This window comes from Mustela lutreola, chromosome 9, assembly GCF_030435805.1.
Source record: "Mustela lutreola isolate mMusLut2 chromosome 9, mMusLut2.pri, whole genome shotgun sequence".
Taxonomy (NCBI): Eukaryota; Metazoa; Chordata; class Mammalia; order Carnivora; family Mustelidae; genus Mustela; species Mustela lutreola.
In genome coordinates this window covers 108,034,874-108,049,208 of record NC_081298.1, presented here as the reverse complement: position 1 = coordinate 108,049,208, position 14,335 = coordinate 108,034,874, and the positions used below count along the sequence as shown (strand labels likewise).

At 44.7% G+C, this 14,335-nt stretch overlaps 1 protein-coding gene and 2 gene segments (V, D, J or C); 2 read left to right on the top strand and 1 right to left on the bottom strand.

The window, feature by feature from the left end:
- Positions 1–3,067: 3,067 nt before the first annotated feature.
- Positions 3,068–6,283, bottom strand: LOC131807767 (uncharacterized). The gene is made up of 2 exons (XM_059133424.1): positions 5,439–6,283; positions 3,068–5,186 (listed from the first exon to the last, which is right to left on the bottom strand). Exon 2 carries the CDS (start codon positions 4,138–4,140, stop codon positions 3,337–3,339), a length of 804 nt encoding a protein of 267 aa, XP_058989407.1. The 5' UTR covers positions 4,141–5,186; positions 5,439–6,283; the 3' UTR covers positions 3,068–3,336.
- On the top strand, positions 6,244–7,268 carry LOC131807781 (immunoglobulin kappa variable 2-28-like). The segment is given in 2 exon segments: positions 6,244–6,467; positions 6,862–7,268. Coding segments are annotated over 2 exon segments (441 nt in total).
- Positions 7,269–12,785: 5,517 nt separating this feature from the next.
- On the top strand, positions 12,786–13,687 carry LOC131807782 (immunoglobulin kappa variable 2D-29-like). The segment is given in 2 exon segments: positions 12,786–12,860; positions 13,281–13,687. Coding segments are annotated over 2 exon segments (441 nt in total).
- Positions 13,688–14,335: the final 648 nt, after the last annotated feature.

Below are 14,335 nucleotides of genomic sequence, written 5' to 3'. Positions count from 1 at the left end.
TCCACAAATTTGGAGCTTGTGAATATTATTAAGGCCACAGAGATTCCTCTTTGTTATAATTTCCTGCTATTCTTGGCATAATAAATCATCATCACTCCCATCCAGAGATGCAGTGAGGTGGAATGGTGATAAAGAAGTGTGGGTGTCATGGTGTGTAAGTAAGTGCCAAGATACTGAGAATCTGCCATTGTTAGTCCGTTGCCTCCAGCTAAGCCACCTGTCCTACTCCATTCTGAGTGCTCTGTCCCACTAGGCAACACAAGCGAAAAGCTTCCTGAGTGTGCTAAAACTTCTAATACCAACCCATAACCAGCAAGGAAACTGAAGTAGTAATAAAAAATCTCCCAACAAACAAGAGTTCAGGGTGGGATGGCTTCCCAGGGGGAATTCTACCAAATATTTAAAGAAGAATTAATATCTATTCTTCTGAAGCTGTTTCCAAAAACAGAAATGGGAGGAAACTTCCAAACTCCTTCTATGAGGCCAGGATTACCATGATCCCCAAACCAGATAAAGAACCCCCCTCCAAAAAAGCAGAATTGCAGACTAGTATCCCTGATGAACATGAATGCAAAAATTCTCACCAAGGGACGCCTGGGTGGCTCAGTTGGTTAAGCAGCTGCCTTCGGCTCAGGTCATGATCCCAGCGTCCTGGGATCGAGTCCCATATCGGGCTCCTTGCTCCGCAGGGAGCCTGCTTCTCCCTCTGACTCTGCCTTCCACTCTGTCTGCCTGTGCTCGCTCTCACTCTCTCTCTCACACAAATAAATAAATAAAATCTTTAAAAAAAAAATTCTCACCAAAATACTAGCCAATAGGATCCAACAGTACATGGAAAGGATTATTCACTACAACCAAGTGGGATTTATTCCTGGGCTGCAAGAATGATTTAACATCGTAAATCAATCAATGTAATACACTTAATAAACAAAAGAAAGAACAAGAACCATATGATCCTCTCAATAGATGCAGAAAAAGCTTTTGACATTGTACCCTTTCTTGATTAAAATTCTTCACAAGGATGGAGGGAACAAACCTCAATATCATAAAAGCCATCTTTGAAAAGCCCCAGCGAATATCATTCTCAATGGGGAGAAACTGAGAGCTTTTCCTCTAAGGTCAGGAACATGACAGGGCTGTCCACTGTCACCACTGCTATTCCACATAGTACTAGAAACCGTAGCCTCAGCAATCAGACAACAAAAAGAAATACAAGGCATCTGAATTAGCAAAGAAGAAGTTGAACTCTCTCTCTTTGCAGATGACAGGATAGTCTATGTGGAAAACCCCAAACTCTCCACCCCCAAATTATTAGAACTCAAACCGGAATTCAGCAAAGTGGCAGGATAGAAAATCAATGCACAGAAATCAGTTGCGTTTCTATACACTGACAATGAGACAGGAGTAAGAGAAATTAAGGAATTGATCCCATTTACAACTGCAAGCAAAACCATAAGATACCTAGGAATAAACCTAACCAAAGAGGTAAAGGATGTACTCTAGAAACTACAGAACACTGACAAAAGAAATTGAGGATGACACAAAGAAAAGGAAAACCATTCCATGCCCATGGATTGCAAGAATAAACATTGTTAAAATGTCTCTGCTGCCCAGAGCAGAAGGGTTATTGCATCTATACCATTACTGAGATAACTTGACCCTATGGCTGTGCCCAGTTATGCTCCATCCCCTGCTGATTTGCATATCACTGGAGCACAGCCCACTTCCCTGAACGCTGATTAACAGACCGGTTGCACTGCATGCAGGACACAGTCCCAGTCAGGAGATAGTGTGGACATGAAGGCTCCCACTCAGCTCCTGGGTCTCCTGCTGCTCTGGCTCCCAGGGGGGCAGGAGAACCCTGGGAATCTGCTCAGCCAGTGTGGTCATACTGCTTGGCCCTCCAGGAAGACCTCTCATAACATGATTCATAGTGTGGCTATTTGTTTCCATGTTTCCAATCTCAGGAGCCAGTTCTGAAATCCAGATGACCCAGACCCCACAGAGTCACCATCACCTGCCAGGCCAGTCAGAATGCTAATAAGTGGTTAGTCTGGTATCAGCAGAAGCCAGGGAGAGTTCCTAAGCTCCTGATCTATGAAGCATCCAAGTTGGAAACTGGGGTCCCATCGCAGTTCAGCGGCAGTGGGTCTGGGACAGACTTCACCCTCACTATCAGCAGCCTAGAGCCTGAAGATGCTGGGACCTACTACTGCCAACATCACAACAGCTACCCACCCACAGCGTTACAGGTCAGAACATAAACCACCAGAGAAGCAGATGTGAGGGGCTGGGCTGCCCGCCCCCGCCCCCCGGCTCTCTGATGCCTGCATCTGCTCAGACAGTTTCTCAGAGGCAGCCCCCCTTCGGAGGTCACTGGAGGCTTTGGGAGAAGAGCAAAGATGCTCCTTGGCCCCCTGACTGACTCCCTTTCCCCCAGATCATTGCACCTGAGGAGTGTGGGTGATGGCATCAGCCAGGGTCCTCAGAGCAAAAGAGAAGCCTCTCTAGGTATTCCAAGCAGGAACGTTTCAAATTCATAGAATTCCATCCTAAACCATAACCTTTCAAAAAGCTTCAAAGTCTAGGGAGTATGACAATAAGGAAAACAGATGATAGAAATAGGTGACTCCCTGGAGCTTTCCCAGCAGCCAGAGCACATCGCCACGGAGAGTACAAGCTGCCTAACCATGTGGTCCTTGGGCCTGTCTGGAAAGCCTGAGAATGCTCTAGCCTCTGCAGCCCTCACTCGGTGGTTCTCCTGTCCTCACCTTGTCCTCTTTGCCTGTAGCTGCTGACCGGGAGTATCAAATCCTCCTCTTCTGACCTCCAAATTCCAGTGAAGCTGCCTTGTTGAATACCTCGAAAGAAGCTATAGAGAAAAAAAAAAAAAAGGAAAGAGGTGCTTCCAAAAGGGATGGCAATGATGGATAGCTGACAGCAGGCAGCTCAGGATGGTCAGGACTTCACGACTCTCAGAGCCCTTCTGGCTAGAGGATGGACCCACAATACACTTGAATGTGCTTCCATGTATTATCAGCAAGTCTGGGATCTTAGCCTCAAATTTTATTGAGTTATATGGTAAACAGAAAAGGAGGAAATACATTAAATATATAGTAATCCTTTGACAAATAAATGAAAAAGTGTTTTTGACACACAGAAACACTAAACATTAATGCCATATTCTTTTTCCTTAATATGAAAATGACTTGCCCCTCAATATTTTCCTGCAAGCGTGCGGCATCATCTGCATCACTGAGAACTGCTTATAAACACAGAAATGCCGGTCACCTTAGACCTTCAGATGGGGCTCTGCATTTCAGCAAGTTACCAGGTTTAGAGAATATTTACTTCAACTAAAAAGATTTTCCCCAGAGCCCATTTCTGGTCTTCAGCATCTTCATAAAGAGGCTGCTCAGACATTCGGGGCAAAAAAGCCTCAGGCTGGGCCTCGGATTGAACATGGGAGTCCCAACCCAACTCCTCTGCCTTCTGCTGGCCTGCCTCCCAGGTGGGGAGGGGAGTGCAGGGGACATCCCGGAGACGGTGGGAGTCCTCTCCTCCTGACTGTGAGATCTCCCCAGGGATCCTGCCTGTGGATCCCTGACCCAGGGTCTCCCCTCCCCTTGGAAACCCAGGTGCTCTCGGGTTCTGGGACCAGGGCCGCCAGAATCTTCTGGGAGGAATGTGGAGTGGGACCTGGTAAACAATGGTGACTTTGTGTTTTGTTTCTACCGAGCTGCCCACGGGCACGTGGGGCTGACCCAGTCTCCGGCCTTCCTCCAGGTGTCCCTGAGAGAGGGCGTGTCCATCACCTGCAGGGCCAACGAGAGCGTCATCGATTACTTGAGCTGGTATCAGCAGAAACCAGGCCAGGCTCCTCAGCTTCTCATCTATGATGCTGATAACCTCAAGTCTGGAGTCCCAGACCGGTTCTCTGCGATTCAATCGGACAAAGAATTCATCCTCAAGATCAGCGCAGTAGAGGCTGAGGATGCTGCCAGTTATTACTGCCAGCGGGGTTCTATCCTTCCACGGTGCTGCAGCCCCGAGCAGAAACCATCCTGGGCTGGGGTAGTGGGTACGGGGGTGGGGGGCGGGGGTGAAGGGGGTGCCGGGGGGGCAGAGGACCGGGCTCATGGTAGGTCCAGCCGCTGTGTTCTGCGCTGTGGTCTGTTCACCGGGCAAGGGCCACTTTGGGGAAGGGCTTGGAGGGCTCAAGTGTCACGACCTGAAAGGAACTTCGTCCTTTGAAATCTTCCTTTCTGAACAGCATAAAACAACCAAACCTTCAGTGAATCCTACCAAGGAGGCTTCTAGGTCAGGCCTGCAAAGGAATTTGTCTGCAGTATCATCTTTGAATCCCTTCTCTGAGAAACACTCTTCGAAGTTTTTGTTCTGTTCTGATTTTCAGACTCTGTAAGTCCTATTCATTAATTAATTCATTCATTTAAAAAGTAGATAACATTAAATGCAGCAAGGTGAATTTCCTGTATATAAAGTGAATTTAAATATGCACCTAGATCAACATATACCTACACGTATCTTCCTCTAAATGCTACTGAGCCCAGAGAGCCATTGTCTCCAACATACCAAAAGCTTCCTCACACTCCTTGCAGTCACAGCCATACTCTATGTTCCCCCAGAACCAGCAGCCACCAGGACTCTGTTTCCTTGTCTTAAACATCACATAAATGACATCATGCAGTATGTACTTTTTGGTTTCCTTTGACAACATGGTTTTTGAACTTCACTTGTGTTGTTGGTGTGGCCATAATTTATTCCTTTTTACCTCAGTAAAGTTCTCTAGTATATGAATCTATCACAATTCCCTTTTCAATCTATGAGTTCCTTCTAGATTGGAGACTGTTATTGGTAAAGATTTTAAGAACATTTTTGCAAGATCATTTGTGGACTTACGCATTTCCTTTCTTTGGGTACCTTTCTCAGAATGCAAGTGCTGAATCCCCAGGTTTGGTTTCTATTTCCACTCCAGCATCTGGGAGTTCAAGTTCCAGTGGCTGCAAATCCTGGAAATACTTGGTGTTGTCACACTTGATTAGTCGACCTTGAGGTGGTATTGTGGTTAAAATGTAGATTTCCTTGATGAGTAATGATGTTGAGTAACTTCTCATATGTTTTTCATTAATTATCTGGATATCTTGGGCAATATCTGTTTGGAACAGCTATAGATAGATAGATACAGTGGTGAGAGAGAGAGAGAGAGATTATCTTTTGTTATATGTTCTGAAATGGAATCTTTTGTCAAAAACATGCATTGGAAAATCTTCCCTCATGTTTAGGAATGTCTATTAACTTTCTTGATGATATATTTGAAAATAAGCTTTCAATCTCAAGGGGGTCCAATTTATCCATTTTTTTCTCCCTTAACTTAGTGTGTGTATTTATGTGTTCCATGCAATAAATATTTGCCTTACCTTTAGAGCCTGAAGTTATCCTCTTGGGCTTTGTTCTAGAAGCTTCATTATTTTAGCTCTCACATGTAGACTGTAATCCTCTAGGAGTTCTTCAGGGTTTTTCTTTCCACCACCCATTTCATTGCATTTCCATCTCCAGTGGCTCCTCACTGTTTATTGGAAAAGAAACACAATCCACTCCATTGTGTGGAAAATGGCCATCTCAGGATTCCTTTTCATGTAGGCTGAAGTAAATTCCTTTCACAAAGTCCTTTATGACACAGCAGCTTGAAACAGAACCAACATCTGAAAAAAATAAGGAAAGGCAGTCTTTGCAAGTAAAGAGACTAGCAATAAGCTAGAAACAGAATAATTTCTCCAATTTATATGAAAATCCAAGGGCAGAAAAACCCAAACAACTATGAAGGAAGTCAGAAGGACAATTAGGGTGGTCGGGAATAGAGATGGACAGAAAAGTACATGCGAGAGGCTTCTGGAGGATTTGAAATATTCGGTATTTTCATCGCAATAGTGACCATTTGTCACTGTTCACTTGTGCTCTGAAAATATGTGCCCTTTATTCTGTATGCATTTTATCTCAGTTGAAATTAAAAAGGACAAAACCCAGAGCCTTTTGAACAAACATAAGAAAGAAACAAAAACCACCAAATATTTGTGGCAACTCAACCACACTAAAATGTAAATATGACTAGGAAATTTCTGGAAACCCAGAAAACTGGGATGGAAAATAAAAGGGGAAACCTAACTGTGAACATCTACCCTTTAGGCAGCATAGATTTTATCTCTGTTGGTTTTCCTTCAAATGTAGAGACATTTGCTCTTACTTTGCTCCAGGAGAGCCTCCCCAAGCCCTTTGCACTGGTTCTCTCCACACAGGGGATTTGCATGTTGTTCTCTAGGGAGGCCCTTCCCTTGCAAGTCTGAGATAAAAGGTCAGTTCTCATTTTGCTTATCAGGGCTCATCAGTTCAACCTCCCAAAATGACTTCCCCTGCTCAGCTCCTGGGGCTGCTGATTCTCTGGATCACTGGTAAGGACAGAGGGGGGTTGAGAAAGGAATGGGGAGTGGGGACTGTGAGTGCTGGGGACACAAATGGTTATGATGACCACATGTCAGAGGTACACAGCTTGCTTTCTAGGATAAGGCATGTTTAGATCCATGAGCCTGAGGAAAATTCGAGAAGGAACCAGGAAGGTTCTTTGCTCTGATGAAGACTGTGATACAGAAGGAGAGGGAAGGTGTAGGTGACTTCTTGAGGCCCCTTAATTTGTTGCAAACTGTGGATTCTTTTTTGAAATTGGATATTTTAGGGTAGAAATCAACATTTTGAAATGATTTAGCCTGAAAGAAATAACAAGAGAAAAATTCTGAAATGGCTCATAAAGTTTGTATATAACCTTGCATTTCTCTCCCCTTGCTTTAGGATCCAGTGGAGAAATCGTGATGACACAGACCCCGCTGTCACTGTCCGTCACCCCCGGAGAGCCGGCCTCCATCTCCTGCAGGGCTAGTCAGAGCCTCCTACATAGTAATGGAAACACCTATTTAAATTGGTACCGGCAGAAGCCAGGCCAGTCCCCACAGCTCCTCATCTACTTGGTTTCCAACCGTTTCACTGGAGTCCCAGACAGGTTCAGTGGCAGCGGGTCAGGGACAGATTTCACGTTGAGGATCAGCAGGGTGGAGGCTGACGATATGGGAGTTTATTACTGCGGGCAAAATCTACAGTCTCCTCCCACAGTGGTTCAGGCCGGAACACAAACCTCCTGCCTGGGGTCCCAGCTGCCCCAGGGAGGAGCTTCTCTGGGGAACTGACAGGACATTCTCTGAGTTTGTGTGAGAGGAAGGAGCTGGAGGCCACAGGGGAGCGGCTCACAGTTGGACATCAGGCTCCACATGTGGAGGCCCGGACAGCCTCCCAGCCTGGCATGGCAGAAGCAGCAGGGAATTTAGGGGGTCCTGTCCCATGAGGTGAAAGGAAGAGCTAATGAGGCCTCCTCCACCTTTTCCTCAGGCTGTGCTTGTGTTTCTCCCATAAGCGTAGTCACTCTAGTAACCAGACAGGCAACATGGATCTGTGGCAGAAACTGAATGCCTATTGGAATGAACAATGTGGGCTGTATCTTCCACAGGATCATATTTGCTAATATGGGTAATATTGGTGTTTTCTCACTTTATCTTTTTCTACTTCTCTACTACTTACACTGTCCTCCCCAGTAACATGTCCAAGAGAGCAACTCATACAAGCTGCCCTCAGGGAGAGTCTGGGTGAGAAAAATCAGTAGAAATTTTAATTCTGATCAATAAAAGAAATATTTACCAGTTTTTAATAATTATAAGATCCAATGCCAAGTGTCTTTGATTTCCCTCAATTATATCTTCCTGAGTGAAAGGGGGTTCTTGGAACTTCAAAAGTGGCTTGAATGTAAACAGCCAAAAATAAAGATCAAGACAAAAGTTACCTATCTAGGTGACAGGAAAATCCTAAATATATGAGGTTTTCCTTTCTCTCTGAAATGGGAAGGATGTTAAGCATATGGAACCCAAACACTGCTTTAGATGTGATGAATTTGGTGCTCTACTGCTGTTAGAAAAGGTTTTGAACAGTAAGCCGAAGCATTATTTTCACAGGATGTGGTCGTTAACTGAAAATGACTGAATAGGATATCTTTCGGAAATGTTAGAAAATTTACATATTGACTAGATTCCATTGAAAAGAATGCTTCAGAGTGACCCTTGACCTGGACATTACTCATGTCTTAGGTCATCACACATATGATACAAATAAGAGGGAATGAATTCACCAAATGCCCGACTTTGTTTGTAGACAACAAAATAAAATGTATTGTGGATGAGTGCCTGTTCCAAGGAGATGAATAGAATGGCAAGTACAGGGAAGTCTATTATGTCAGTAGCTTTGATAGCGTGTGGAAAAATGTATCCAGAAATCCAGCAGACTGAAGCCCACCAATCATGGAACTTATGACACTAATCAATTATTCTATATAATTATTTTATATAATTAATAATTAAATGTATGATGAGATGGAAAGATATTATGAAAGCAGTGGAAGGAAATTCAATGAGAGCAGGAAGACCCGAGGCTCAGCAGGGCCATAGTCATCTTGCTCCCACATGATTGACAGTGCTCTGTGATCAGGAAATTCTGCTTTGATGTCAGACAGGAGAGAAAGCCAAACTCCCTCATCATGTTGAGATAGGTAGTGGAATCCTACATGATGCTTCTATCCCAAAGATGTTGTACTCAACACAAAATAGTAAAAAATAAAAATGATGTCATAAAACTGAGAGGACACCAAGGAGAATGAGAAGATAATCAAATTGGCTGTGACACAGAAATATCAAAATACAGTTGATTGAATATGACAAGATTTCTCTGTCTCTAAGGTAACAGTCCTGAGGTGGGTAGGCTCCCCTGGTAAGGGAAGTGGTTCTGCTGTATCAGGTCACTCGGGTTCTCCTTAGCTGGTCACTGTGGATAGTGATTAGCGACCTTGCTCCTAATTTCAGCAGTTGCTTTCAAATCCTATTTATTTACTTATGTATTTATGGATTTTTTTTTTGTTTTTAAATACTATCCACACCTATTGGGGGACTTAAGCTACAACCCCGAGATCAAGAGTCACATACTCTACTGATTGAGCCAGAAAGGTGCCCCAAAACCTTTTCCTTCTTGTGCTCATGGTCATGATATCAAAATACATAGCATGTCTGAAGGAGATTCTCCAAAAGCTACAGGATTTCATACCTAAGCAGATTATTTTGTGAAATGTTATATATTGTAGGACTGATGAATGTCATAGTCATGAGTTTATTGTTACATGAGCTTCATGACAAAACAGGTTCCATGTCCCGACCAATGCTTTTATTGATAAACTAAAACTCTGTGAACTCTTGGATGGTGATGGCAGCTGAGCCTCACTGGGTCAGGAAGGCTCAACTGCATCTGGAACACAACTAAACCCAGGTTTGATGCATCACACCTTCTCCAGGGGAACTGATAAGATATACAAAATTAGGAATAAGTGGATGGTATTAGTCCCTGCTGGTAGGAGCTTAGATACCCAGTGAAGATAATAAATATGTCTACCCCAGGGGATATGGTGGTGGTGGGCTCATGCCACTGGATATGCATGGCCTTCTCTCATGTCTCCATGGCTGTGTCCCTCATGAACATAGTGAGCAAATCCCACAGAATTTCAGACAAGGGCTGAGGACAGCTCATCTGCTCAGAGGTATAAGCTTGTTTCTTCAGCATCTCATCTGAGGTGATGCTCTGTTGAATCTTGACAAAACTCTGAGTTCCACTGGCAAAGACTATTTTCTACTATACATCCTCAGTCCTTTCTCCATATCTCATAATTGGTGATCTTGCAATTTTCTCCTCCTGTGCCCTTGATTAATCAGACATCTGGAATCCATGCCAACCCTTATTTCGGGCCAGTTCCCTATCTGAGTTCTAAGTTCTATGTTTGTGTGTGTTTGTGTGAGTCAGAGGCATAAAGACCGGAACCCACAGTAAGTGATGCCCCAGGCATATTAGTCATGCTGTGCCCTTGGCTACAGAAAGCCAAAGATTTGGAAGAGTCACAAATTCTACTTTCTTCCTGTCTTCATGTCTCTTTTCATATCCTAAGCATCAAAGAAGCCTCATGTTCTCCTAGATATGGTTAACCTCCAAGTTTCCCCAAAATAGAATTGTGGTCAAGAAAAGTCAGATACAACATAGAGGATGGGACTTAGGTCTCCTCACCCCAATGTGAGTTTGCAGAATTCCCTCCTTCTCAGGCAATGGAATTATTGTGTGTCACTTTGTCTAGTTAGTCTATATGGTGATTTCAAAGCAGCAGAAAGTTTCATGTTGCCAGAGAGCCAACCTTCATCTAGCATGATTCCCCACTTATTTTTATGGATCAGGTGTGATCTATATCCAATATTTATATTTATACCAAGAAAGGAAACAAAAAGGCATCAGACATTTGGATGCTGATTCATGTGAAGCAGAAGGGGAATGTGGCCTCGAAGGTCCAGAGCAGTCAGACGGGTAAGCACACCTGTTTCTCCCAGCGTTTCCAGAGACCATGCACACTCAGAGGGTAAACGTGTTCATGGAGTCTTTCCTGAGCTCCCTGCAACCAGAAAGCTTGTCCATGAAGTTCACCTTTCGTGCGCGACAATTCTCAGTTATGTGTCCAAAGCAACCAGTCTCAGTCATAGGTGATTCAGGACTCTGTAATCCACTCCAGCCCTCCTGCAGCTGGGGGAGCTTCTCTGCTGAGCTGGTTGATCTCACTCAAGAACTAACTCTCCTTTAATCAGAGAGGAACCTCTGTTTGGAGCCAGGAGGTGAGCAGTCCTCCATGTGTCTAATCTCATCCAAAGCAGTGTGGGCCTGGCTGTGTGGGTTGACAAAGTCTAGAGAACACAGTGCCCAGAATGGGGGGAGAGAGCACAGTTTCTGTCCCCCATAAAGCGGTTGCAGGATACCAGACTCAGATCCAAGGAGACAATCATTCCAAGTCACACAGCCACACAGTGGCTTCCAGCTTTATGGCGCTCAAACCAACATCATCTGACAAGAGAGACAAAGTACAATGAGACCACTTGCCTAAGTCCTTCCTCATTCACTGGATGATGGTCAAGGTTGGAGACTTCCAGCAGCTGATGTTCAGCTGGACTTCATGTTCCTTGTTCTTCCAACCTGTACAAAGTCTTATTTCTAGGAGCAGTGGTAGCTTGTTGGTCATTTTTGTTCTCCAGGCCCCAGTACCCTCTGTTTATCTGTAAGAGACAAATTCTTCTTTAAAATTAGGAATTTGTGTCCTTTCTCCCTTCCTGAGATCATATTTGTGAAAGGCCCACACATCAAAATTAGCTATAGGTATCTCCAATGACTCTTAAAAATGTCACATTCTGAAGTACTAGGGAATGAACTTAACATCATTTTTGTGGGACACGATTCAACCAATAATACTGAATAGAAACCATTCTTAGTACATTTGAAAATAGTCTTACACAATGAGCTTTACAATTTGTAGAGTCCCCTCCTTCTCCCTTTCTTCCCCTTTTCTTTCCTTCCTTCCTTCTCTTTCTTTCTCTTTCTCTTCCTTTCCTTCCTTCCCTCTCTCCTTCCTTCCTTTCTTCCTTTATTTCTTTCTTTCTTTTGCTGCTTAATTTTCTGACATCTTATCTTGCAATATTTAATTAGAAGCACTGGAACTCTCTGGACACAAACAGCTACCTGCTAATAGAAACACATATTTGTATAGATGTCGTCAGAAGCCAGAAATAAGACCTAGAGTCAGTCTCCTTAGAATCCTAAGAAAGGATCAGGCCAAGGAAACTGAAAACCTAAACTAATGTAACAGAACTAAGGAAGCATACTGTCACTAGTGCAATGTAGAACATATGTATTCCAATCTACCCCACGCCACAGTCTCTCTCAGCAACAAGGATTCTTGCCCCAGAGTTCAGAATGGAAAGCTCAACAAAATTCTGCTCAAGTAAGTTCTCAGCATTGTTTGAAAATGTTATTCTTAAGGGTTTCCCAGAATATATTCAGGGAAAACAGTCTTGAAGATTCTTACATATTACTGTCAGATGATAAAATCTATTTTTTCATTTGCTTCCAAATATGACTTGCAGATAAAAGCAATTTGATGTAAGTACCACTTTTCAGGAGCTGTTCAATTCAACAGGATCTGCACTAGGTTCACACGAGAAGAAAATCAGATTATTTCCTTATTTGATAAAGGCTGGTGTGGGCAACCAACATCCCAGAGTATCTCTGACCCAGCACCGTACTCCACAATGACTGTATTTAAACAAAACCCCAGGAATTCGTCGGTGATGGGTCCCATTTTCTGTACCTATCTGGGACTCCAGAGTAAGAGCTGGGAGCCTTATAGATCAGGCCCTGTGGAGACTGGCCTGGCTTCTGCTGGAACCAATTCAAATACGGGGAAGAATGTGAGCAACATGGCCTTCCCCATCCAGCGATGGACCCGGGACACACACGCCTGATCAGCTCTCTGACACTTGCTCAGAACAGAGGAACAACACACACTGAGTCCTGGCTGAGATCACACGTTCACAGGAGGATTGCTCTTCCCACTGCTGCAGGTAGCATGGACTTGACTTCATTCAGTTTCTCCCAAACACAGAAGACCTTTTATGTCACTTTGCTCAAAGCTAGGCCCTCCCACCTCCTCCCTACCCTTTCTGCCCTGCTGCACCCAGCAGGAGATTTGCATAGTGTCCCCAAGGGAGGACCTTCCCTTGCAAGTCTGACATAAAAGGCCAGCTTGAATCTTGCTTTGACTTGCCAGGACCCCTCAGTTCAGCCTCTCAGAATGAGGTTCCCTGCTCAGCTCCTTGGGCTGCTAATGCTTTGGATCCCTGGTAAGAACAGAGGGGTGAAGAAAGAAAACTAGTTTGAGTGCGGGGTAAGCTGGGGCACAGCTGCCTTCCAAGTGTATTCTGTGTGTCTGTAAGAGGTGTGTGACTTATTCTCCAGGGTGGGGCAGGAGATGTATAGATTTGGGAGAATGAGGAAGATTCCAGAAGGAACAAGGACCTGTGCTTTATTGGGGACTATGACAGAGAAGATGGAGATGGTGTGGGCAATATTCAGAGGGGTCTCATTACTTCAGGAATGTCTGCTTCATTCCTCAATCTGCATATATGAGCCTTTTTGAAGTCTGAAATAATGACAGTAATTTTTAAAAGGCAGTATTTTAGTTAAAAAAGTAACAAAATGGAAACAATGAAAATATCTAAATATATTTGTATTGATCATGGCACTTTTTTCTCCTTACCTAGGATCCAGTGGGGAAATCGTGATGACACAGACCCCACTGTCCCTGCCCATCACCCCTGGAGAGTCAGCTTCCATCTCCTGCAGGGCCAGTCAGAGCCTCCTGCATAGTAATGGAAACACCTATTTGTATTGGTTCCGGCAGAAGCCTGGCCAGTCCCCACAGGATCTGATCTATAAGGTTTCGAACCGGTATTCCTGGGTCCCAGACAGGTTCAGTGGCAGCGGGTCAGGGACAGATTTTACCCTGAGAATCAGCAGGGTGGAGGCTGACGATGTGGGAGTTTATTACTGTGGACAAAATCTACAGTATCCTCCCACAGTGGTTCAGGCCCGAACACAAACCTGCTGCCTGGGTTCCCGGCTGCCCCAGTGGGCAGTTTCTCTGGGGAACTGACAGGATGTTCTCTGAGTCTGTGTGACAGAAAAGAGCTGGAGGTGCCTGGTGCGCAGCTTGCAGCTGGGTGTCAGGCTCCACATGTTGAGGTCCTGACAGCTGCCCAGCCTGGTGTGGCAGAAGCTGCAGGGAAGAGTGAGAGGCCAGATAGCAGAGGAGTAGCAGACTGAAATAACATCAGATCCCAGGATTTCAGCTCGATGGTTATCAAACCATTCCAAACACCTACAAACTCAACAGGACATAGAATAGAAGACGAGCAGCAATTCTAGGAACAGAAAATTGACCACTGAGAAGTGAATCTGAAGCAACTGGAAGATAGACCTCCGGGGGTAGGACCGGCTCCCAGCAAGCGGTTTTAGATTGGGGTTACCTTAAACTGTGATCCAAGGCACAGTTGGGCCACTGCTCTTCGAGCAGGGCCCCACAAGTAGAAAGTCCAGAGAGATTCACCTTCTTCCCCTGGGAGGAGTGGCATAGGAGCGCATGGCAGGAATCGTCTGGGTTTGAAGATTCCAAACAGGGCCGTGCCTCAGAGATAGAAACTCTTGGTGACAGGCTGGGTGAGCTCAGAGCATGTCCAGAGACCAGGGAGACGGGAAGGATTAACTACTTATCTCCAAGGGCGCACTGAGGAGTGGGACCCCGAGCTCTCAGCTACTC